The sequence below is a fragment of the Mus caroli genome, chromosome 18 (assembly GCF_900094665.2).
Source record: "Mus caroli chromosome 18, CAROLI_EIJ_v1.1, whole genome shotgun sequence".
Taxonomy (NCBI): Eukaryota; Metazoa; Chordata; class Mammalia; order Rodentia; family Muridae; genus Mus; species Mus caroli.
The window spans coordinates 3,086,648-3,112,856 of record NC_034587.1 but is presented as its reverse complement, the minus strand read 5'-3'; the positions used below and the strand labels follow the sequence as shown (position 1 = coordinate 3,112,856).

General features: G+C 41.9%; 1 protein-coding gene across 3 annotated transcripts in view; it reads left to right on the top strand.

Moving 5' to 3' along the window:
- The window catches only part of Epc1 (enhancer of polycomb homolog 1), an 81,432-nt gene that overhangs the window by 37,028 nt on the left and 18,195 nt on the right, over positions 1–26,209 (top strand). For all 3 annotated transcript variants that reach the window (XM_021150511.2, XM_021150510.2, XM_029472241.1), the window contains exons 2-4: positions 16,902–17,061; positions 24,780–24,925; positions 25,734–25,940. In XM_021150511.2, the coding sequence (XP_021006170.1) occupies positions 16,902–17,061; positions 24,780–24,925; positions 25,734–25,940 (513 nt within the window). The remainder of the gene's footprint in view (positions 1–16,901; positions 17,062–24,779; positions 24,926–25,733; positions 25,941–26,209) is intronic.

Here is a 26,209-nt window from a genome sequence, read left to right as displayed (position 1 = left end):
GAAGGGCTGCTTATCACTCCTCATGGACAGCTACATAAATGTTCTTTTGAGGGGAGGGAAGACTCTGGGGCTTGCTGTGTAGACTGTTCTCAGATGTGTACAATCCTCTTGCCACTGCCACCTGAGTGTTGTGATTACAGATGTTTTAATACTCAAGAAGTGGACATTTTTGTGTTGTTAGAGAATATCTGAGACCTCTCCTTCATCTCTATATTGGTCCTTAACAGAGGCTTAACTAATTTCCTACCATGAGACTTTCTAGAAATTTTGGAGGCTTCCTTTCAGTTGTTACAGTTAGTAGGATATCACTGCAGTTATTAACAGGTGACCTGTATACATTTCACAATATAAAAATAGTCCCACAGAACATTCCATTAGATAAAATTTGTATGTGAATTATCTACATCTAGGCCCTGATTCCATGTTTCTCTGAAGTTTGTCTTTCCTTTTTCCTCTCCCTCCCTCCCTCCTCTCTCGTGTGTGTGTGTGTGTGTGTGTGTGTGTGTGTGTGTGTTAGTTTTGAGATATAATTGACTTTCCCAGAAATGCAACTAATATGTAAAGTGCATTATAACATGTAGTTGTTTTATTTGCTCAGAAACTCTGTAGGCGTGATCAGTCCCTGAAGGACAGAAGTTTCAGTAAGTTTAAAATGTCAACAACTTTAAGTTACAAAGAGTATATGATTGGCTGTAGAGTGCTCTCTCAGTGGGGTCTAGTTCTATTTATGATTCAGTATAACATAAGGTATTCAGAAGCATTGTTTACTGGACAATAAAGTTAATCCAGACCATTGTTTCCATGGGCTATGTGAGCCAGCAAAGTTGTTAGCTGTCTAAAGGAGGGTGAGGTGATGGGGTGGCGCAGTCTTCGCCTTTTTAACAAGGTCTGTGGCTTTTCATGCTTTTTTTGTTTTGTTTGGAGACGGGGTCTTCCTGTGTTTCATCGGCTGGTGTGGAATTCACTATGTAGGCTGGGTTAGCTTCCAGTTTACAGAGATCTACCCATCTCTGTCTCCCAGGTACTGGGATTGAAGGTGTGTGCTAACATAACCAGCTAGATTATTAATGTCTTAAGCTCTTATAGCTGCTCTACAACTTGATACATTTAAATCTAAGAATCTCTGTACAAAGGTTAGAGCACATTCTTGGGAAGATTTAGAATCACTCTTTTTCTCATAGAAGATGCAGAACCCTCTTTTTATGATAAATGGCGGCCTAACATGATCTCTGACTAGTGTCTCCACTTGTTGTCTTTCGCTTGGCTCCTTTGCCTTTCCTGCCTTTCTTTTCTGTTGTTGTTTTGTTTCATTTTGTTTTAGAGCAAAACTAGATTTATTAAGGAAAGGTGAAAAAGAATTCTTAGCCGGGCGGTGGTGGCGCACGCCTTTAATCCCAGCACTCGGGAGGCAGAGGCAGGTGGATTTCTGAGTTCGAGGCCAGCCTGGTCTACAAAGTGAGTTCCAGGACAGCCAGCTATACAGAGAAACCCTGTCTCGAAAAACCAAAAAAAAAAAAAAAAAAAAAAAAAAAAAACACCAAAACAAAAGAATTCTTAAGAGTGGGAGGGGCTCCAAGGGGAAAAGCCCTTTAAATCTGTACTACCAGTTTCTTGCTCCACAACAAATTATTTCCAAGTTTGGTCACTTGAACCAATACTCTTTGATACTGAGGGCTAAGGATCTAGATGTGGTTTATCTTCATTATGCTGTCCTGTAGCCTTAGAGTAGCTGTCCTTCCAACCTAGCACCTCACTTCCTCCAGAATAAAAGTGTTGGAGAAGGGCCATAGTCTTCTATAATTTGATTTCAGAATTTATATACTGTTAATATGCTTTGGTTGCATAGATATAAATAGGCAAAATGTAAGGGTTTTACACATGGCCAGAACTGAGACATTTTGATAGTCTTCACATACCTTCCATATGCAAATTATCCTTACCTACGTCAGCCCAAAGCCCCCCAAGCCTCCTCAATGACTGTCTGAACTCGGAACCAGGTATCTCACCTAAGTCAGTTTAGTACAGTTGACAGTTGCTGGCTGTAGTTTTGGTGTTCAGCTTCATGAACCGACCTAGGCAGCTGGAAATAACTCCAACGTGGAATGTTGAGTCACATTTTCAACAAAGCACATTGTTTGCTTTCTGCCAACATTTGGGCATCTAAGGGTCTGTTTTCTACTATCTCTTGTCTCTTGCAATGCAAGAGACCAATGTTTCTACATGTATAATTCTTTTAAAAATGTTTGAGTCTTCTTCAAATTGTATTGAGTTCTATTAGTTGAAACAACTTGTTTAATTAATGTATAAATATCTTACATATAAAAACAACTTGTTTGTATATATATCTTACATATAAAAAACATAGATGGGCAGTTAAGAGCACTGACTGCTCTTCCAGAGGTCCTGAGTTCAATTCCCAGCAACCACAAGGTGGCTCACGACCATCTGTAATGGGGTTTGATGCTCTCTTCTGGTGTGCCTAAAGACAGCTACAGAGTACTCATATGCATAACATAAATAAACAATTCTGTTTTTAAAAAAATTTAAAACTACATAGAAAGAATCTTTCAGCCCAGTCTGGCCTTGAACTGATTGTATAGTTAAGGGTGACCTTGGCTTCGCAAACCTTCCTTCCATCAGCCAAGTGCTGGTGTCACAAGCGTGAGCTACCTATGCCTAACACCTAGCTTGGAAGAATAAACTCAAGCTCATCCCTTTATTGGTCCTAAGAGACAGCACTCTTACATTTCTGAGAAGCTCTATGAGCTAATCTGTGAAACAGGACTCTCAGCATCTTTTCTGTGGTCAGAGAGATCTTACAGAATGAGTTGAGGCCTGAGCCTGTAGTCTCAGCACTCACCTATAATCCCAATGTGTGGGGTCTAAGGAAGGATGGTCCCAGCTTCAGCTGGCTTGGGCTGCATAGTGAGACCATGTCACAAGAAAGGTGTAACTAACTTTCAGCAAGCCATTTGGACCATGATTTCTGGCAGTGCCTAGGGTTTGGTTTTGGCACAGCATCAGATTCCAAATATATGCTTCATTTGTAAAGAGACACTGCACTTTTTTCAAGACCATCAGCCTGGCTCTTGTTTTAAGAGCCCTTGATTTAATTTTGCTTATTTATTACTATTTATAATGGGAAGAAAGCATTTCTAACTTTGGTTCAGAACATCTCCCTAGTCCGTAGTTCCAGCACCTGGTTCACTAGGTAATTTTTCTACTTTTCATCTATCGAAAGGCAAAAGCATAAACTTCCTACCCCTTGCTTGATGCCTTCCAGTGTCCAGTATCTTACCCTCTGCTTGTGTGCCCTTCCCTGCACAGCCACGTGCCAGGCATCAGTGACCTCTTCACTAATGGGTTCTCTTTGGGCAATGTACTTGTTCCAAAGCTATTCTATTTTAGTTTTTTGTTAGGGCAGCAAAGAATCAGTATCAACGTGTATGTTATCCATTACCATGCAATTACCCCAACGTTAGCAGCTTAAAACATCAACCAGTTAAAATCTCACCATTTCAGAGGGTCCACGAACCACATTGCTGGTAGTTCTGACTCCAGCTTTAGAAGAGTCCTTTAGGGTTGCCAACACTGCTTGCTTGCAAACTGCCTCTAGACTCACATTCTCAGTCCATGGCTTCTTAATCATCACCCAGGCCTCTCTATTGGCTACCTACATGACTTGGCATAGCATCTGGCTTCCTCCAGAGCATAGGGCCTAAGAGACACTAAGAATACACCCAAAGCCGACTCTTTGCTTATTATAAATGGCACAGGGTCACCTTGCCATAGGGTCACTGCTCACACATCAGCCAGGACTCTGAATACCAAGAAGGAGGTGTGTCTCGGGTGTGTCTTGAAGGCTAGCTGCCACAAGCCCTCTTCCCATTGGGCAGCACTATCCCCCTTTCTAGTCATCTTAGAAAATCCTTCTACTGTCAGTTTAGATAAAGTCTGTCTTACATTTGCCAAGTGCCATAGCTCCTGAACACTAGAGAACAAATTAACATATAATTTCTTACCATTCTAAGCCCTTTGATGGGAGAAAGCATCATCTTTAAAAACATAATATTAAGGTAACAAATATTTCTTAAACAAATGTTTAAATAGTTCTGGGAGCCAGGCGTGATAGCTCATATCTCTAGTCCCAGCACTCAGGAGACAAAGGCAAGTGAAGCTCTGAGTTCAAGGCCAGCCTGGTCTACAAAATGAGTTCTAGGACAACCAAAGCTATATAGGGTTTCTTCCCTGTCTCAAAAAACAAAAAAATTCTGGGGAAGTTAGGCATTCAGTAACATCATATTCTAAATGGCACTCGTCATTGACATTTTGAAGTAAAACCAATGAAGTTGGTTTTAAGATATGGAAGACGTGCGAGTGTCTCGAGCTCTCCTGAAGTGTAGCCTGAGAGGCCCTGTGTTGAGGGTGCCAGCTTGCACATTGACAGCCGTGTTCTCAGAGTGTGAAGCTGATACTGTGCTGTCTGCACACATTGCTTTTCCCTCATGGGTCTTAAAACTCAGGCAATAAACTAGATAGTGGTCTGCTCTTAAATTCCCAGTTTTAAAGATGAGAAGTAATTATTGTAGTTTACAGCAGTTATGTTGCTACTCAGCAAAATGAAAATAAGTTGAAGTTCCTGAAAAGTCACCTTGCTTACCATTTGAAGCAAAGAGACGTAGAATAAATCATGAATTCTCAAAATGAATTTCCTACTTGAATTAGAATTTTTTGCATTAATTTCCATCTCTTTGAACTGAAAATAAAGATTGATGGCAAATACTTTCTTACTACCTGCAGTCCAGTTCCCATCTACCACCTGGCAGTGGTGCATACCTGCGAAATTTATACAGTGTTCTTTATTTTGTGAATTTTCCCTTGTAATTCATTTGCACTGAAATAAAACAGAGGGGTTGTTTTCCTCTGTATATCGTGAAATATTAAAGAATCAGCTTCGTAAATACATTTTCATTGATGTCTTTGTCCTGTAGCTTTTATTTGGTTCTGTTTGTACACAGTCTGACTTTGTAACCCTGGCCTGCCATGAACTCTTCAGTCTTCCTAGCTTCACCCTCCTAAGTGCTGGACTTGTAGGTACATCACACCATACCCAGTTTTATAAAAAGAATTACTAGACCTTATTAGAGATCTCTTGACATGAATTCTTTTTCTTGTCCAGCTAAACAGATAGCTGTTAAACTGCCCTTTCATTGAGTTTACATGCTTAGCTTTGCTAAATCCCCATGGAAAGGTTAGCCTGGCAAGAAGTTCAGAATTTGATTGGACAAGTGCAGTCAGGCTAACAAACATTGAAAATACCCTGTGTCTTAAGTAACTTCCTAAATATGTCTAATATTCTGGCAGGTACATGTGCTTGCCATGAGTTCCTGATGCCCTGAATTCAATCACCAGAACCCATAGGGAAATGGAAGGAGTCACCTGACTTCAGCAAGCTGTCTGTGGCATCCATACGCACACCCTTGCCACACACACAACAAACATCATACAAACAATGCTAATACACTTTTTAAAGGTTACTACTGTTGTCATTCCCATTGCTATGGTTCTTCCCTGGTTTAGGAGACTGTATCTCACTCAGATTTCAAGTTCCTACCTAAGCCTTCCAAAATTCTAGTTGCTGCCTCCTCTATTCAGAAGTCAGCTGTTCCTTGAAAGACAGAACAAACTGTCGCTGCTGGGTTTGAAGTGGCGTGCGAAGCTCTGCTGGCTAAATGTCACCTTGACACAAGCTAGAAATATTTGAAAGGAGGGACCTCAGTTGAGAAAAATGCATCCTTAAGATCTAGCTGTAAGGCACTTTCTTAATAGGAGAGGGTCCAGACCACTTGGATGGGACTGTTCATGGGCTGATGATCCTGGGGTTTGGCTTTCTTATTTTTTTAAAAAAGGAAGCAAACTGAGCAAGCCATGGGGAGTGAGCCAGTAAGTAGCACTCTGTATGCCTCTGCATCAGCTTTTTCCTGCAGGTGCCCTGTCCTGACTTCCTTCAGTGAGAGACTATATGACGTGAAAGCATAAGCCAAACTCTTTGCTCCCAAACTTGCTTCTGCTGTTTCATCACAGCAAAAGAAACACTAACTAGGACAGATGCTCTGGGCTTTTGTCATGTGGCCTGTTTCTTTTCACTTCTGAAGCCTTCAGGTTCTTTTAACAGCTCTTCTTTATTTCCATTATTAAAGCGTTTCCCTACTATTCCCCTACTGAGTTTACTTATGGCCCCTGCCTCAGTTGTCCATTATGAGACTGAGAAGTCACAGGCTGCCACAATTGCTGCTGAAGGTTCCGTTTTATAAATTGGTTGGTACAGTCTTTTACTATAATATTCTGAGCTCCAACTACCATTAGCATTGGATTTTAGTGCCTCTGTAACTAGGTTTGTGACTTGGTTGGTTAACTTATTCTTGCATTTCTAGCCAATCTATCCCAAGGCTATGTTTGTTTCTATTGCACTTCCAAGTTCTATCAAGATGCTGGTTTTACCATGTGATCGCTATGATGAGACAAGTTTCTTAACCACTAGGCTTCATTACCTCATTCATTACACTCCTGTCACTTATAATACAGATCTATAAGCATGACTGACATGACTGTTTGTTTCTGTTATCAGGATAGGGAAGGCAAAGGTTGGACTGTAAGCATAGAACCTTTCCCCATCCAAGTAGCTTGACAACAAAGAGTTTTTATATCACTACGTTGGTGCTTCTGTTCTTCATAACCTCATGCCAGGGTGCAGACTGGGGCAGAATGGCCTCAATCCCAAATGTGACTTCAGTAGAAGAAAGAGCTTTAGAAGACCAATCAGCTCTTAATTGCTGTGGTCAGAATTTGACCAGTAAAAATAACATACCAAACCTAGCCATAGAGGAACCAGTAATTACAGTCTTGAAGTGTAAATATTTGGGAGATAACCTTCACTTTGGTTTAGCTCCTTTTTGATTGTATAGATCTGGATGTGTTGCCTCTTGCCCCTGATATGAATAAAAACTGCCACACAACACCCTCTCCTCCTCTTCCTCCTCCCCCTCAGAGAGTCCGTGGGTAACAGAGACAGGATGACAAGGATAAACATTCCATACGCATGAAGGAAGGTTGGGAGAAGTGCTGCAGAAACCCACAGGCCATGCCTGTTCTTCAGGCACAGGTCAGCCACTGCAAGAGGCTCCCTGCTCCATAAATCTTTTTGGTTTCTGTTGACTATGAGAGGTTTCCTTTTTTCTTTCCTTTTCTCAGCTTCATCTGATGTGTACTGACTACATCTGACTTTGAGAGCTGGAACAAGCCACAGCCGCCTTTCTACCTTGGCAAGGCGGAGACAGCATGCCTCTAACTGCTGTTGATGTCTGTTCATTTCTTTGTTGGCACTTACTTAAGCTTTGTGCTGTTCTGACTCTTGGTTGGCTTCCACTGTGTTTCCTTTCTGCTCAGTATGCCAGCCAGTGTTTCTGTCCAGATGTGTCTCTTCTAAAACTTTGTGTCTATCTGCCCATTATTTCTCCCCACTTGTGTGAGTGAGTTTGTGTGTGTGTGTGTGTATCCTATCTTTCATGTAATGCCAAACAGAACAACCAATGTACTGTTTTTAAAAACTTGGCTGGGGCTGCAGATTTGGTCACAGTGCCATGTCAGTCTTTCCATGTGTGCTATGGATTGTCGTTGTTTTTGCTAGGCATCTATTTTAGTTTTCTTCAGTATTTCATATTTTATTTGTACTACCTCACCCTCCATTTATATTTTAGGATAGGCATAGGTCAGGCTATATGGTATGTCTGTGATAACTGCCTCAAAGTCTCAGGATACAATAATATCAGAAGTTTATTTCTGGTTCTTGTCACATTTTGTATCACCATAGGTCAGCTGGGTATGCAGGTTGCTACAGTAATCATTATTTCAAACATGATGTTGGTGGAAAGAGTGCTTATGCCGTGATCCAGACAGAGGTCACTTTGACTAAGAATTTACTGCCAGAAAGTTTAGTCTTCCCAGAAGCATCTGAGGAAAGACACTTTGAGTTGTCCCTGTTTTACTGTCTGGAGAAGATGAAATGTGTCCACCAGGGCCTTGCCTTTGAGGTGTCTGCTAACTGCTCCTGTTTTCAGAGAACCTTTTGTTTGTTTTATTTTGAAACCGTGTCTGGTCTCTCTGTGTGTTCTTGGCTGTCCTGGAAGTCCTGTGTGAAGTCATAGAGATTAATATCGTGCACAACCACACCCAGCTCAGCAGATTCGAGGTGTACCTTAAGGTGGCTGTATTTTATAGCTCTTTACAGTTAATTCAGCCTCCCTTCTGTCAAAAGAGTTTTCATTCTGGCCTTGATTTGATCAGATTTTTAAAATAGAGAATGCCATTTCCTTACTTGAAGATGTTTTATGATTGGAAATTATAGAGTGAAGAAACTCCCTAATTGAACAAATGTTTCAGCACCAGCCCTGTGCCAGCGTCTGTTACTGCAGAGTTAACACCATTTTAGACTTGAGGAAATAAAAAGACTGACTGGCACTGTCTGTTACAGTTTGTCTTTGCAGTGAGATCGTGGCTGCTGTTCTATTGTCTTTAAAAATAGAATTAGGCTATCATTCTCAACAAATTTAATGGAATTCCTGTGTTCCAAATTTAGCAAGGTTTATTGGTGTCTTTGTAAGAGGTAGATGCACGCTGAGCTGTATTTCGTCTTTATATGAAGCAGAGACTTAGAAGAGGAAATGTGTTCCTGCTGCTGTGTACAGGACTGTAGAGATGGTGGTGATGCACTGAGTTATATCGGGCCTGGAAGTGTGTTCCTGCTGCTGTGTACAGGACTGTAGAGATGGTGATGATGCACTGAGTTATATCGGGCCTGGAAGTGTGTTCCTGCTGCTGTGTACAGGACTGTAGAGATGGTGATGATGCACTGAGTTATATCGGGCCTGGAAGTGTGTTCCTGCTGCTGTGTACAGGACTGTAGAGATGGTGATGATGCACTGAGTTATATCGGGCCTGGAAGTGTGTTCCTGCTGCTGTGTACAGGACTGTAGAGATGGTGATGATGCACTGAGTTATATCGGGCCTGGAAGCCACTGCAGTTATGTCAAGTTTGCAGCTCTTTTCCTCCTTCCTCCCCATATTAAGGTGGTTAGTGCATTTTTGTCTGTTTTCGTGGAAGGAGTTGACTAGATTCATTTCAGGTAGCATGCAAGGTTGGAAAATATTCCTGTGAGTTTTCACGTACACTGTGTGTGCCATACGTAAGTAGCATTTGGAATGAATTGTGGTTTTGATTGGAAGCTGTGAGAAGATAATCCCATGTGACTCTGATATACTTTTTCCCCTTTGTGTTCCAAAGTGTGGAGAGACCTTGTTGTTTTGGAAAAGTTGACATGGCTAACTAGAGTCTGTGCTTACAGTACCTGAAGTTTCTAAAGAAAGCCCTTAATCTATCAAGTGAGATTTGATGATTTCAGAGGTTAACTGATGACAGTGACAGTCAGCCAATAACAATGAAGTGGAAACAGTGAACTAGAATAAATCTTACAAAAAAACAAAAACTGTAGAAGTTGCTGAGTTTACTTGTTTGTCTGAGAGGGTTTGTGTATTTTCACTACTGTGGTACTGGTTACTGACCCTAAGGCTTGTGTGCTTCATTTACAGTTAGAATAGGCATCTCTATTAATGTTTCAGTCCGTTCATTGTCTGTTATAATTTGATCATTGGAATAATACACAGAGCAAGGCTTTATAGACACAACTTCTCGATTCTCAATATAACCCTGTAAGTTAGGTATTGTTTTCAGCCCTTCACCAGGAAGAAAACAGGCATTAAAATGATTTTTGAAATGCTAGGTATTATACTGAGAGGTTTCTATCTTCTATTTCACTTTTGGTCTTATAGTGGAAATACTTAATATTTTTTAAAGGTAACTAAAGGGTGAGGGTGATCACTCTGTAGAAAGGAGTGTGCAGTCTGTCCACATGGGGACTTGAGTCCAGAGTGCCAACATCAAAAGCCAAACGTAACTGAGCATCCCTGTATCCCAAGTGTTGTAGGGTTGAGATAGACAGGTGCTGGGAGCTTGCTGGAAGGCCAGCCTAGCTGACAGGCAAGCTTCTCACTGATTGAGGTACTGTGTCTCAAGAAATAAGGCAGGACCACAGGGGAGAGAGACCCTGTGCCCTCCACCCTGCTGTGTCATATATTCACATGCTCTGTAATGCATGGACACATGGAAACTAAGGTTTAAAGAACGCAGCTCAGAATTAGCAAATGGTAAACTGGAATTTCAGCCCACATTTCTGATGTCGCCTTTTACATGCCTTTTGTCTTGACTGTTGAAAAAAAACATTCTACAAGAATCAGAAATTATTTTCAAATTACATTAAAAGCAAACAATTTGTCATATCACATATTAAGCTAATTAGTAATTTGAAATTGTCAGATGTTTTCTTCTGTATTTAATTAGAATGAATAGAGAAAGAGTAAGTTTGAGCAAATGAAGAAAATGGGATTTTTGAGATGGTCAGGTTTTTGAAACTGCTATGGGAAGATACTGTTTACAGCTACAGTGGAGGACTCTGAGGGGTTTGGCTGAAAGAAGAAAATTATATGCAATTATTTTTTATTTTTAGTCTGAAGAAACTAGTAACGCCATAGCAGAACTGTCACTTTCTCATTCTGGCTGTGCTATACTGCCGCAGTTTCCTTAGCTCAGGGTTCCTGCACCTTGAGAGTTTGAGTCTCAGATGCTCACACAGAGTGTAATAAAGCAAAGGAATAATAGCCCAGTGCCGTTTGTAACATTCACCTCACCAGCAGGAAGACAAAATAGATAAAACTGTTACTTTTTATAGGTCAAATTTAAGCCAACTTGACACGTTGTTTCAACCAAATTTGTCCATCTCATAAGTCTTTTCTCTGAATTGTGAATTTGTTTCTTTATAACAGGAAAAAAAACCCAGTAAGATTGATTTTATACTTAAATTTAAAGGCAAGTGAATTTCTTTATAATTTCCTTTTAATTAAAAACTGATTTTCTTCCTGTGAGGAAATTCCTAATCCTGAGTACATTCCATAAATAATTAAAGTCACAGGCTGATAAGATGGCTCAGTGGGTAAAGGGCTTGCTATGCAAGCATGAGGAGGAGTTTAGATTCCCCAGCACCCATGTTAGTTAGGCATGGTGGCACACACAAGAAAAGGGTTCACAAACTGTCCTGCTGAGAAGGTAAGAGGTAATATCCTTCCCTACTATAAGTCTATTATTTGGAGATTATTTCAGTTACAGAAAAGTCTTTAGAAAGGGGATAGTTCAGTGGCTGAGGAGACAGCTCAATCAGTAAAGTGATTGTGAGGCCCTGCCTTCAATTCCCAGAACCCACATGAGAAGGAAGGAGCCACTAGTGATGGTCTGTAATCCAGCACTGAGGAGGTAGAAACAGAGACCTGGGACTTGCTGCTAGCAAATCCCCAACATCCATGTAACTCAGCACTGAGGGCGCAGAGGCAGGAGGATTTCCCAGAGCTTGCTGGCTAGCCAGGCTAGCCAAGCTTATGAGATCTATGTTCAGCAAGTAGCCTTGTCTCAAAAGAACAAAGTAGGAAATGATAAGGAAACCTGGCACAAGAGCTCACTGGGCGCGCATACTTGCATGCATGTATCACACAGGAACAGTGCACAGAACCTTGTGCCTTGGACCTACATGTGATTGTTTATATTTGTTCCACTTGCTTTCTTGTCTCTGCTACCCTCTTTTCCTCCCTTCATCTTCACAAACTATGTAGTAATTATATCATGGACTTTGCTCTTAAGTATTTCAGTCCTTTCTTGGTTTTTATTACTATTATTACTTTGCTTTTGTTTTTCGGCAGCATGTGCATGAGTATCAGAGGCGAGGGATGGCCTTGAACTCCTGGTCTTCCTGTTCTTTCCAAATGGTGGCATCACAGGTGCTTGCCATGCCTTTTTTTTCTTGCTTATTTTGCCCTGCTCCTTCTGACATGTGTAATGCAGGTAGTTTGGGAGCATCAGTTCATTATCGGGAAGTTTTCTCCTGATTATTCTTATCCAGGATTCTACTTCATAAAGATTTCGGTTACCCCAGCTGGCAAACTTCCTGTTGTAAGCCATCCTCCACCCAGTGTTTATCAGGAGACGGACACTTTAAAATCACCTTGCTGTTTTCTCTGTTACTTTAATAGATAGTGTTACATGAAAATGGTGAGAGACCTCCAAAGGAGAGGCACACATCCCAGTACAGTAATGTAAAATGGAGAGATATGGGTTAAAGATGAGGAACCATACATTCTAGTATTGCTAGAAAGTTGTGTACGATGTGGACTGTGGGTGGGAAGTGCTGGGGTATCGATTGGAAGAACTGGTGAGATGCACATCACAAGCAGCTTGCAGCAGAGACCACAGATTAGAGTGTTGTGTGAGTCTCTTCAGAATGGCCACTGGCACTAGCTCCAGAAGAGAAGGGGGCACAGTGTGTTCTGCTGGCTGACAAGCTTTAACTCTGAGGTGGGGAATAAATACTGAATAGCTTCTAGGTAAAATAAACAACAACAAAAATCTCTGAAGAATTGGGTCTGATTTGGAGAAGGGAAAGGAAAAGGAGGCCTTGGGCCTTTATGAGCGAGGAGGGAGGGACCAGTCCAGGGAGAGGTAGTGTGCATGGCCAGAGGCACGTCTGGAGCTCTTTGGAAATCAGAGTGGAAGTTAACATGTAGACTAACCCCCAGCATGGAAGTAGTTGAGGACGCAGTAGTGAAGTACAGGAAGTGGGCCGTGATGCCTTAATGCTGCTGTTTGTATCCATTGGACACATTTACTTTTGGTCAAGGTACTGCCTACCCTGGCTTAACAAAGAGACACTGATTTGGGATATAGACATTATCACTGTAAACTTTCTAACCAAAAAAGCAAAGAAAGAGACTTTGGGGTTGTTGTCATTAGCTTGTTATCCACACGGAACTATAATTTTCGCCTTTGTCCTCATTTCTGAGCATCACATTGGGCACGCAGGGCCTGAGAAGGGAAGCAAACTTTGCATGTTTAAGAACCACACAGACGTGGACTCCAGCGTGTGCTCTGTGGGTAAAACTGATTTTGAAACTTGCTGTGATATTGTGTGTTTAAGTAACTAGTTCCTTTTGTTACTGATAGTCCCACTTTTTTACTGTACTATATTTGGGACCCAAGGAGGCTGTTTGTTTCAATAGTGGGGGTCAAAGCCAGATTCTCATATGCTGTACATACTGTTTAGTGCTGAGCTGACAGATTCTCCTATGCTGTACACACTCTTTAGTGCTGAGCCGACAGATTCTCCTATGCTGTACACACTCTTTAGTGCTGAGCCGACAGATTCTCATATGCTGCACACACTCTTTAGTGCTGAGCTGATAGTGTGTGAGCATGTCCACTTATGGACAATGGGTGTGTCAGCCTGAGGCCTGTATTGTTAAAATGGTTTCAGCATTCTTACTCAGGTCTTTTGTGAACTCGTATCCAGTTTCTCTTGAATCAACACTTATAAGTAGATTTACCAGGCAATATGAACTGAATGAATATTTGGGTTTTAAAAACTACTGACTTTTTTTTCTCAGTGACAAGATATAAACGCTGTCATTCTAAATCCTTGCCACTTTTTGATGTTGGCCTTTTCAATTTTAGCCATCCTAGCGATAATATACTAGAGGAGCCCGTGGGCAATGATCTGTTTAGGAGGAGACATCTGGACAGAATGTGAAGAAGTGGAAGGAAGTGTTATTGGAAGTTTGACCAACAGCATGGACTCTGGTGTAATAAGCTAGATTAATGTTCAAGAAGCTTTTAACAAAATCAGCCATTACTTATTTGCCCGGAAGGAAATTTTATATATTATTGCTACTTAGAACAAACTCCTTTTAATTCACTTAGAATAGTCTACAAAAAAGTGAGCATATTCCGTCTTTTTGGTTTGAAGCGCTTATCCCAGACTGTTATAAGGCAGGAAGAAACGTTTCCTCGTGCTCCCTCGAAGTTGACCTTTCCCAGCTTTCCTCTGTGACAGCTTATGAAATACTATAAAATAAGCCAGATTGTCCAACCAGAACCTCAGGACTGCAAAGATATTCTTGCCTAGTCCTCGAGGCTCAAATGTATAATCTTCATATACCATGTAAGAGTACATCTTACGAAGAAAATGTTTAAAAGATAATTTAGACACCTACTCTGAGAGAACTTAAACTTGGGGAGTGGCATGTAAACGTAATTACGACCTGCTGTCTATCCTAAGTTCATGGCGCATGCTTGAGGCGATAGTTTGTGTACGTGAGGAGGAATGTGCAGGACTAGTGGGGCTTCCCCCCTCCCACCCCCTGTGGATGAGAATCTAGAGTACCTGGAGCAGAAGCTGCGCCCTATGATGTGAGCTCATGACATTGACAAAGCCCAATCTCCTGTGACCTAACAAAACTCTGGGACTTCTTTTTAGAGGAATTTCCTGACTTTTAAAAAATTAATGGTGTGCTCTGTTTAGAGCCTTACTGGAGTCAGGTAACAGCTTCCTCACAGGCACAGCAGAGTATGGGAGTCAGAACAACTGTGAATGCCAAACCTCCCTCACCTTATACCTACCTGTGTGAGGCAAGATCTCATCATATCCTGCTGTGTATACATGCCGCGGGCCCTTGAGCTTCTGGGGTCTCCTAGCCACTCCAGCCTCACTGTAGGCACACTGGGACTACAGCTGTGCTTGCATTTCAAATGTGCCTCAGAGTGCAGATGGATTAGCAGGAAGATCCAAGAGATAAACTATACCTCACATGTTCATGTAAGCACTGAAAGATAGCTGAAGAGTTCTGAGCTGAGAATAAGAGTGCCCCTGCTTCATCCATCCTGCCATGGAGGGTATCTGAGAGCAGAGGTATGTGCATGCGCCTGCCTTCACAGCTGAGGGGCTCCCCAAAGCAGCCTGTCTCTGGGCTTACAGAAGAGGACAGAAGGGCTACAGCTCAGAACCTCCTCGCCTCCTCCCCAATAAGCAATGGATTCGTGGAGTCATTTTGTATAAGCATCAAGATGGAAGGACTGGACTCAGGCCTTGAATCCGTAGGGAACAATATTTGTGGAGCTAGTCCAGGCTCCTCCACCTTATTGGTTGGTCTGAGATCTGGGAAACAAGTGCTGCGAACCCCTGGTGAGAACTTTGTTCAGGGCTGTGGTATAGCGTCATACTTGGTATATAGGCAGGCTGTTACTTTAGAAAAATAATGTCTACTGTGAAAGAAAATTCTGCTGCCAGATATGGTCCATCAAATCGAAGATGTAGTCAACATCAGGGACTCTCATTACCATTGCAGCCCTGCCTACTTTCACATAACATTAAACAGACAGTGCCCAACATTTATGGAAAGCCTGAGGGATCACTTGTAACTTGAGACTTAGATTCTATTCATAATGCAATGTGGGTGAACCCTCCAGGTTCCTTCAACAATTTCTGTTACCTACATGATGGTTGTACAGAGTTGGGGGAGCATAGCTACCTAGAGACATTTCTATCTTCTTCAGGACTGGCACTCCTATAGCTTTCCAGATAGGTGTAGCCTTCTTCTGGTTTTACAGTTGTGAGTGACAGTTTTCAAAAGATTTACTTAAGGCTTTCTTAAGAATCACTTTTCTTGGTGCTGGTGGCACATAGTTGGGACAGCTGGCATGGGCTTAGTTGTGGGTCAGAGCCAGTCACCTTTCTCCTGGATAAAACACATTGCTGACTGTACTCTTAGCTCCACAAAGTTTTTGTGTTTTTTTGTTTTCTTGAGACAGGGTTTCTCTGTGCAGCCCTGGCTGTCCTGGAACTCACTCTGTAGACCAGGCTGGCCTTGAACTCAGAAATCTGCCTGCCTCTGCCTCCCAAGTGCTGGGATTAAAGGCATGCGCCACCACCGCCAGACTAGTTTTTGTGTTTTAATACATTAGTGTGGTACATCTATAGGATAACTGTCTATGTTGGTTACTTATATGCCTGTGTAAAGTGCCTCAACCAACAGAATCATTCATGTAGACATTATACTCTACATGTAGGTTGTAAAAGATTGTTGTGATTGTCACTCACTACATATGTTTCAACTGTCACCTTAACATCTAGAATAAAACACCTGGAAATAAAAGCCGAACCACAGTTACTGCTGCTGTTCTCAAACCCCAGACATCAGGTCTGTGTTAAACTTAGTATGTCCCTAGTTCAGCCAGAATGGCTTACTAGTAAAACATGGCTGGTTAACTGCATTCAGGATTTCCAGTTACTACATGAAAGAGAATTATAAAAAGCAAGTCCCCGATCAGTTCTTACACCAAACAGGGTTGTCCTTTCACTTGAAGATTATTGGCAGTGCTGGATTAGACACCTGAGTGCTGAAACTGTTTAACTGGGCTACTCTGAGGGGGACCTAGAACAATTCCCTCCTCATTCTAGGTTGTTCCATTTTATGATTCCTCCCTGTAAACAAAATGCCATTAATATTTTATATACTCATTTTCTTCCTACTTGATATGTACTCCATGTTATCCTAAATGTGAACAAATAGAGTTAAATTTTAAAAAATAACTCTTGTCATCTGTAAACTAAGGTTTCATGCTGTTAGTCATATCATCTTTGGCAAATATTACCTTTTGAGGAAGTAATATCTGTACCCTAAAAGTATCCTTTCCTGTGCACCTTTGATCCTAGCACACAGAGGCAGCTGGATATTTATGAGTCTGGTCTATATGATGAGCCCCTATGTCAAAAAAAACCCTTAGGCTAGCTGGTCTGTTGGGTCTACCAGAATCCCTTCATTTGAAAACAAATGAACAGAAACGTCTGTAAGGCTGGCTATACATGCTGATGCTACGTCTTAAAGCTTACACTTTGTATTTTCCTTGTTTTTAGGAACACCATCTTCAGCGGGCTATTTCTGCACAGCAGGTGTACGGCGAGAAGCGGGATAACATGGTTATTCCAGTTCCTGAAGCGGAGAGTAACATCGCGTACTATGAGTCCATATACCCTGGGGAGTTCAGGATGCCGAAGCAGCTCATACACATACAGCGTGAGTGCTCGTTGAATCGGTTGTAACTCTGTGTTGTAGCCTTGGCTGACATGAGTTACTACACTTGGCTTTAAGACCATTCTTTATTCTGTTCTGTAAATTCGGCAGTTTTATATGTAATTCTGTGATCCATTTTGAGTTAATTTTTATGAGAATCATAAAGTCATTGGTTTTTCCCTTGTCCCTGGTCACTCTGCTGCCGTTATTACAGGAGCTCTCTCCCACTGGGTTACCACCTATTGTTCCATGGTCAAACACTAATTGAGCATGTTTTGTGGGTGCTGCTTTGTTTGTGGCAGAGTCTCTTTGTATCAGAGTGGTCTCAGTCTTGCTGTTCTCCTGCTTTGGTCTTGTATGTGCTGGGATTACAGGGCAGGTACTATTCTTGGATTCTCAATTCCCTTGATCTTTGTATTTATCTTGGTAGAACACCACCGTCTTGCGTATTATTGCTAAGTGTAACCCTTACCATCTGGGAATAGTCTTGAGTGTGAGAAAACTACCTGAGCAAACTGTGGGGATCAAGCCAGAGGCAGCCGCTTTCTTACAGCAGGCAGTCCTGCCTGTCCAGGGGTGGTGCCACCCACAGTTGTCTGAACCTTCCCACATCAATCATTAATCAAAAAAATATCCAACAAACCTGCCATCTGGACAGTATAATAAAAGTATTTTTCTCAATTGAGGTTCATCTTCCCAGGTAGGTAGAGAAACATGTAACATCACACACAGCCTCCTGATGTGGTAGATAATTCTGGTTGACTTTTAGACACTAGCCTGCCACCCTTATACCTCACTTGGCACATTGTTAGGTGAGGCTATAGTGTACACTGAAATCCTAAAGAATAGGCTCTGATGCTAGTGAAGGAATGAGCTTGCCAGTGAGAGTTGGGGACAAGTGGGGGGGGGGGGTGCTTCCTTCCTCCCAGCCTTTTACATAGCCTTCCAGCAGAAGTGCAGCCCAGATTAAAGGTGGATCTTTCTACTTCAAATGATCTTATCAAGAAAAATCCCTCACAGGAGTGCCCAGCTGCTTTGGTTTTAGTTAATTCCACATGTAGTCAAGTTGGCAACCAAGAATAGCCATGACATACAGTATCATTCTTTTCAGATGAAAAATGAACTTTTAATTCTGGTAGATGACTTAATAACTTGTTTGTAAAGAGTACATTGTCTTGAATTCTTAGGGACCCTCTCAGTGGTTTGTACATACATACATACACACATACACACATACACAGACACATTTCAGTTATGTTTATACTTAATGTGTATACAGTACTTAGGAATGGGGCTAGGTACTCACTGGGTAAAAGTACTTGCAGTGTGTGCCATGTAAACCTAATAGTGTAGTTGGATCACTGGAACCTCTCAGTGGAAGAGAGAACCAACCTCCAAAAAATAGTTCTCTGTCCCTACCCCACACGTGCACTGTCCATGGCGTGTGTATGCCCACACTCACACTCACCATGCAAACATTCAATAATAAAATAAGTTTAGAAGGGGATGCTCCTAAATTACACTAATTTTTCTTGGGAGTTTCTGGGTTTGTTTTAGTTTTATTATACAGGGTTATATGAGGCCATTTTCATGTGAATAAAATGTGTTTTAAGCATATACACCCCCATCCTGTTAACTCCCCTTTCTTACGCTTGTTCTTGCTCCCCTGTGGTCCCTAGCCATCTTGCTTTTGCTGTCATGCCATCTGTAAATAAATGAGTATAATTACATGTCTAGAGGCTGGTGCCCACGAGAGAAAACAAGCATTTGCTGGTCTCAACTGGCTGAGTCTGCTTAATACAGTCATCTCCAGTGGAGCCCACTTACCGCAGAGGCCTTAACTTTGTTGTACTGTATAGCCAAAAGGACCTACTGTGTTTGTTTATCCCCCTGCTGCCGGATGCCTAGGTTAGCTGTTGTGAGTAAACACTGGTGTGTAGTGCAGGCTCTAATGCCAGTGAGGGAGGCAGAGAGAGAGCTTCCTTCTTCAGTGTCCTTTATGTAGGCTGCCAGCAGAAGATGTGGCCCAGATTAAAGGTGACTAAAGATTTCCCCACCTCAAAGATCCAGATTAGAAGTAGTAGGTCAGCCGGGCGTGGTGGCGCACGCCTTTAATCCCAGCACTCGGGAGGCAGAGGCAGGCGGATTTCTGAGTTCGAGGCCAGCCTGGTCTACAAAGTGAGTTCCAGGACAGCCAGGGCTACACAGAGAAACCCTGTCTCGAAAAACCAAAAAAAAAAGAAGTAGTAGGTCTGGGCTGGCAAGATGGCTCAGTGGTTAAGAGCACTGACTGCTCTTTCGAGGTTCTGAGTTCAAATCCCAGCATCCACATGGTGACTTACAACCATCTATAATGAGATATGATGCCCTCTTCTGGTATGTCTGAAGACGGCTACAGTGTACTTACATATAATAAATAAAACTAGATTATTTAAAAAAAAAAAAGAAGAAGTAGTAGTAGTAGGTCTTCCCATTTCATGTGATTTAATTAAGGAAAAAAAAATCCCTCATAGATGTGCACAGGGTTTTAGCTAATTCCATATGTAGTCAAGTTCACAACTAAGAATGTCCACTACAGCTGCTGGGAAAAATCTTTGTGCTGTGCCTTGGAGTGTTTTCCTCTAACAGTTTCAGAGGATCAGACCTAATTAAGGTCCTTTAATGCATTTAGAATATGTTTTTACAAGGTGACTGCTCATGACCTGCAGAAGAGGCCGTCTTCCCAGCAGTGCATAACTTAGGAGTCTTGTAAAGCCCTGTGTCTGCACTAGCATGGATCTAGTTGTTTGTGCTCCCTTCTGTGGCATTGATCTAAAGGTCTGTGTGCATCAGGGGTGCTGGTACTCTGACTGTTTCTTTGGTGATTTTTAGGGTGACGTTAATATGCCTTAAGACAGTGGTGAAATGTGTTTGAGAATGCAGTGCCTCTTCCTGCCCCCTAAATGGCAGTGCACCCTACTACTATGCACTGCAGGTGACATGTCTTTTTGTACAGCTATCACTGAATGTTATTTCAATTCATCAAATGGGAAATTCTGCCTCAATTTTTTGTCTTCACTTGGCTTAGGAACAAAATCAGTATTTTCTCTTTAGTCTTGTCAGAGTTCTGCAAACAGAAACATTAAAGCCATTACTGTCTTCAGCTCCATCCTCTAGTGTTTCTAAACTGTTTCACTTAGCACTGTTGAGTTCCTCCTAATCCAAGGGATCCAAGAGCAGTGATCGTCCATAGCAATGAGTTCACCAAGTCCCTGTGTCATTAGGAAAGTGCTTTACCCCAGGCCTGGGCAGGAGAAGGACATGACGACACAGGGACATCTTGAGTGTAGTAATGAATAGTAAATTGCTGGGAAGGGTGGATTATATCATGCTGATTGATATATCATGCTGATGAGGAAGCTTGGCGAGCATCTCATGTTCCAGCTGAGTGTCAGAGCTTGTGACACCATGTGGACAGTTACCACAATCAAGATGACAGCATAGAGCCGACGAGTGTCTACTGGATGTGAGAGAGTGTGATGAGGAGCAGGATATGTGAGAAGTTTAAGCTCTTCCCTACACTGCTTATTACAGCACGAGGGTAAAGAACCACATGGAGCCCAAGAGGCAGAGGCAGTTAAGCCAGCAAAGGCACCTGCCACCAAGTTGTGAAAGTTGTCCTCTGACATCCCATGTGTGTACTGTGCCGTGGGTGTGTAGGTAATTTAAAAATGTAATTATCTGTTATGCAGGACAGATAACTATTGTGTGCACATGTTCCTTGATACTCAGAGTTGTTTTAGGAGGTAATTTATTGAAAGTTAGCTCTTATGTCAGAACCAGAGTGAGAAACTTCTGCTCGACCCTGGAGAGTGTGCTTTTCTCCTGGAATTGTGCTCTGTTCCACGCATCACACAGCACTGTTGGGAGTTGTGGGCAAGCCTGCTTGTGCCCAGTTAGTTTGAGCCATAAACAGCACTTTGTTAACATAAGCATTCATTTGTATTTCATCCCTGCACTAGATAGTAAGTACAGAAATTTTCCTTATCCTGTCCTTACTTGCCTGTGATCAGCTGAGCTCTAAAGTCTTCGAGCTTTAAATTGCTGAATTACTTTCTTTTTTTTTTTTTCCTTATTTATAAGACACACCAGAAGAGGGCATTAGATTCTATTACAGATGGTTGTGAGCCACCATGTGGTTGCTGGGAATTGAACTCAGGACCTCTGGAAGAGCAGTTAGTGCTCTTAACCACTGAGCCATCTCTCCTGCCCAATCTTTTTCTCTTTTAAAGTAACCTGTATTAGTTAGGGTTTTACTGCTGTGAACCATGACCAAGGCAAGTCTTATAAAAAAAAACAACAACATTGAATTAGGGCTGGCTTACAGGTTCAGAGGTTCAGTCCATTATCATCAAGGTGGGAGCATGGCAGCATCCAGGCAGGCATGGTGCAGGCAGAGCTGAGAGTTCTACGTTTCCATCCAAAGGCTGCTAGTGGAAGACTGACTTAGGATTCGAATATTAAGCCCACACCCACAGTGACACACCTACTCCAACCAGGTCACACCTATTCCAACAAGGCCACACCTCCAAATGGTGCCACTTCCTGGTCCAAGAATATACAAACCATCTCATAACCAAATCAACTTTTATGTGAGATTGTGCTCCATGCACTTAGATTCATGTTGTAACAGTGTTCATGTATATAACCTACAATGCTAAGGGTTGATTTTTCTGTGTTTAGTTTTTGTGATTGGGGGGGGGGGGTTGTTTGTTTGTTTTGTTTGTTTGTTTTTCAAGACAGGGTTTCCCTGTGTAGCCCTGGCTGTCCTGGAACTCCCTTTGTAGACCAGGCTGGCCTTGAACTCAAATCCTCCTGCCTCTGCCTCCGAAGTGCTGGGATTAAAGGCGTGCGCCACCACGCCCGGCTAGTTTTTGTGGATTTAAAGATCAAACCCATGTCTTTCATTATACATGTGAGGCAAGGGTTGGACCACTGACCTACACCCACCACATGGTGATAGTGTGTTTTGTTTTTTGAAAGATTTATTTGCTTGTTTTTATGTGTATGAGTATTTCATCTGCGTGTTTGTGTGTGTGCGTGTTTGTGTGTGTGTGTGTGTGTGTGTGTGTAGTGTATAGCATGCATGGCTGGTGTCCACAGAGGCCAAAAGGAGATTCTCAATCTCCCAGAATTAGTTGTGAATGGCTTTAAACTGCCTTGTAGGTGAACAGCAAATTCTGGTCTATGCAGGAGCTGCCTGTGATCTTACTTGCCTGAGCTGCCTTGTTTTTCAATTGTGCATATGTCTGAGTTGACCTTTTTAAAGGAATTAAAATCCACAGTGTCGTAGTTATTTAGGAGCAGTTGGCTAGCTGGATTTCATTTTAATTGACAAAACGTTGTTGTTGTTGTTGTTGTTGTTGTTAATTGACAAAACGTAGTTGTTGTTGCTGCTGCTGCTGCTGCTGCTGCTGCTGCTGCTGCTTACTGTATAGATCAAGCTGATTCAAAATCTTGGAGCAAACTGGCTCTGCCTCCTGAGTACTGAGATCCTGGGATCACAGGTTTGGGCCACCAAGCTTATATAGCTGATGGAATTCATTAGAGGAAAGCATGACACACCTGTAATTCTAACTAAAACTCTGGAGGTAAAAAGAAGGAGCCACAGGTTCTAGGCCATCTGAACTGTTCAGTGGGACTATTGGCACTATCAAAAGACCCTTGGGGGGTGGGGGGGTTTCCGCTCAGGAATGGCTATGCACTCTGGTGACATGAAGGCAGTCTTCCTGTCTAGTTCCTCCGTAGTTCCCTGGAGACTTAAAGACAATTCCAGTGTGTACCAGTAGCATGTGGAGAGCATTGATAGAAAGGTGATAACAGGCAAGCTGGCTTCATTCTTATGAATGATTAAAACATTGTGATGATTTCTCATGGGATGTGCTCTAAAGAAAAACCACATTTCACAGTAGAGCTTTCTGATGAGTGTTGTACAGATGAGATCCTAAAAATTCATTAAAGGCCTCAGAAGGCAGAACATCAGTACTGGTCCCTGTCTGTATGGCTCTCTGGATGATCTGGGTCAGCCATGTTTAATAGAACTTTCTAGAGCAGTGGATGTGTTTTCTAATTTGTATTTTCTGGAGCAGCCCTTACCATCAGGCACGTGTCAGTTGTTGGCACTTGGAATGCAGCTATGGTAGCAGAGGCTGAATTTTAATTTTGCCTGATTAGTATAAATTTAATCAAAATAGCTCGGGACAACATAAATCTGGATTAGTTTGGTTGGAAACAGAATCCAGTGCTCTCTGCCTCTGTTCCACCGTACAAGACTTTTTCAAAGTCTTGCTTTTGGAGCAGTGACAGGAAATGGAGGCACAAGGGAGAAGCTGATTGCTGCAAGCTCTGTGTTGAGAGATGCTGGCACTCAAGTCTAAACATCCAGTGAGCATTCCCAGCACACTTTTAATTAGATAAGCCAATGAGTTAGATAGACAGCAAAATAATGCATTTAATTCTGCAGGTACTTACAGCATCAGCATCCTCTATAGCAAGGGTAATAGCTACTTGATTCCCACTGAGTGTCCCCTTATGTCACTGTGTGGTTATTTCCTTCCCTCGGGTTTAAGTAGATTTACATAATGCTAAAATACTTCTCAGTTGATTGCTTCAGACAGGGGTGGCACAGAAGGGACAGGTTCCTCTTTCTCAGAGCACTTAGAGATACAAAGACAAGACATAGGCCTTCCTTCAGGATCAGTCACATCTTAATAGAGGGCAAACCATGCTTAACAGCTAACGTGTAAAACTGTACAGAAATGGTGGTGCGAAGAGAGGAGGGAATGATTGGGGTGGGGTTGTGTCTTTAAGCCATGTACCTTACAGTTTTATGATTGCTTGAAATGCCTCTAATTTATCCAGAATGTTATATATCTTCTCAGCCCATTTTTCTGTTGAGACTGAATAGCTTAGAAAGCACTCACTTGAGTGAGTAATAGGCAGAGGATTTTGGAGGGCCGACATCATTTGGAGTTTGAAAAGATCAAGTTGGAATTCACCTGCTTAGACAAAAAGTGCTTACTGCAAAGCAAGACCTGAGGTCATAACTGTAGCCATGTAGCCATGTGGGCTGAGACTGGATAGACTGCTGGCCTTAGGGAGACTGGATCAGAAAGATACATTTAAAAGATAAATAAACCTCTCCATTCTAGGCATTAGATTTCCAGAGTTAGAAACTAATAACCCAAAGGAAAGAAGAAATTGAAGATTTTTGCTATCAGAATATTTCATTTTCTTTAATATCCTGCTCCCTCCGTTTTTTGTAAGCCACTGAATGAGTTTTGATGCTGTAGAATGGCATTCTTCTTGCCTGTGTGTTTAAGTACCAAGCCACACGTGTCTGACTGACACAGTGACACAAGTGTCTCTTGACTTGAACCATTGGAACTATCACTGTTATTGGTAACAGCTTCCTAAATCTTTTAGAAAAATAGCTAAATGATTTATAAAATAGAACTTCAATAATCTAGACAAAGAATCTACATAAAGAGTGAGTGGGGAGTCCCGTTTGTTGTTTTTATAGTTTTTCTCTACATTCAGTTCGGTGTAGAAGACACAGCACTAAGCTTTAAGTCTATGTGAGATCTGGTGATCCCTTCATTCTTTAGGAAGCCCAGGCTTGCTTTATGTAGCCATCTGTGTGGGCCCATACTGTAATTGATTGCTTATGCTTCCTCCATCAGCTTTTAGCTTGGATGCTGAACAGCCTGATTACGATCTGGATTCTGAAGATGAAGTATTTGTGAATAAACTGAAGAAGAAAATGGACATCTGCCCATTGCAATTTGAGGAGATGATTGACCGGCTAGAAAAAGGCAGCGGTCAGCAGGTACAGCTTCATGTCTGTATGTCTGTGTGTTACCTCTGAACTCCTGTATTATGTGGAACAGTGCAGTATGGAGGAGAGCTGAGCCAACACACTCTGCAATTAGAAGCATAGGTTCACATCTGCCTACTATTAACCTGTATAATCTTGAGTATTACGTTTAAATGTTTTGTGCCTCGCTTACCCCAGCTATATAGAGAGATAAAAATAATAAACTGGAGGGATGTGGTGTCACACACCTTTAATCCCAACACTTGGAAGGTAGAGGCAGATGAATGGATCTCTGAGTTAAAGACCAGCCTGCTCTACATTGTAAGTTCCAAGCCAGCCAAGGGCTACATAGTAAGACCCTATCTCTAAACAAGAAGAATCAAAAAAGTCTCTTCACCTGGCATTTGTGTATTTGGTGAACAAGTAGAAAGTGACTGATATCAAGTCCTAAAGTCATGAAACACAGCAAGTTGTGTGAAATTGGTTTGGGATCATTGTAAAGACTGCACACACGGGCTAGAGATGTAGCTTAGTTAAGTACAATGCCTGCCTAGCATGTGTTGGGTGCGCTCCCCAACACCCAGTGAAATCAAGTGTAGTGTTTGCACCAGTCCAAGTCCTAGTACTTAGAAGTACAGGGTCATCTTCAGCTATGCAGCAAGTTCAGAACTAACCTGGGATGCATGAGACCCTGTATAAGGAAGTATACTGTCAATCTTGTTGTTGGCTTGATTGTTTTCATTAAAGGAAGCCGTGATGAATGTTTTTTGAGTCCTTGCATATGTGTTTTATGAAAGTGACGAAATGGTTTTACATTTAGCCAGTCAGTCTGCAGGAAGCCAAACTACTTCTAAAAGAAGATGATGAGTTAATTAGAGAAGTTTATGAATACTGGATAAAAAAGAGGAAAACCTGCCGGGGGTCATCACTTATCCCGTTGGTAAAACAGGAAAAGCGAGATGGTTCTAGCACAAATGATCCTTATGTGGCTTTTAGAAGACGAACTGAGAAAATGCAAACTCGAAAAGTAAGTGATTTTTTTTTAATTTTTAAGAAAAATTATAGTTATTAATTAATAACTTAATTTTGTGACTTAATTCTGTGCTTTATATAATATTCCTTAAAAATTATACTAGAGGGGTTGTTCAGTGTTCAGAGCTCAGAGCTCTTATTTCTCTATCAGAGGACAGTGTTGCTGTTCCTGTACCCATGTCAGGTAGCCCACAAACACCTGTGACTCCTGCTCCAAAGAATCCAGGGCCCCACTTTGGACCTGTGGGCACTTGTACACACACA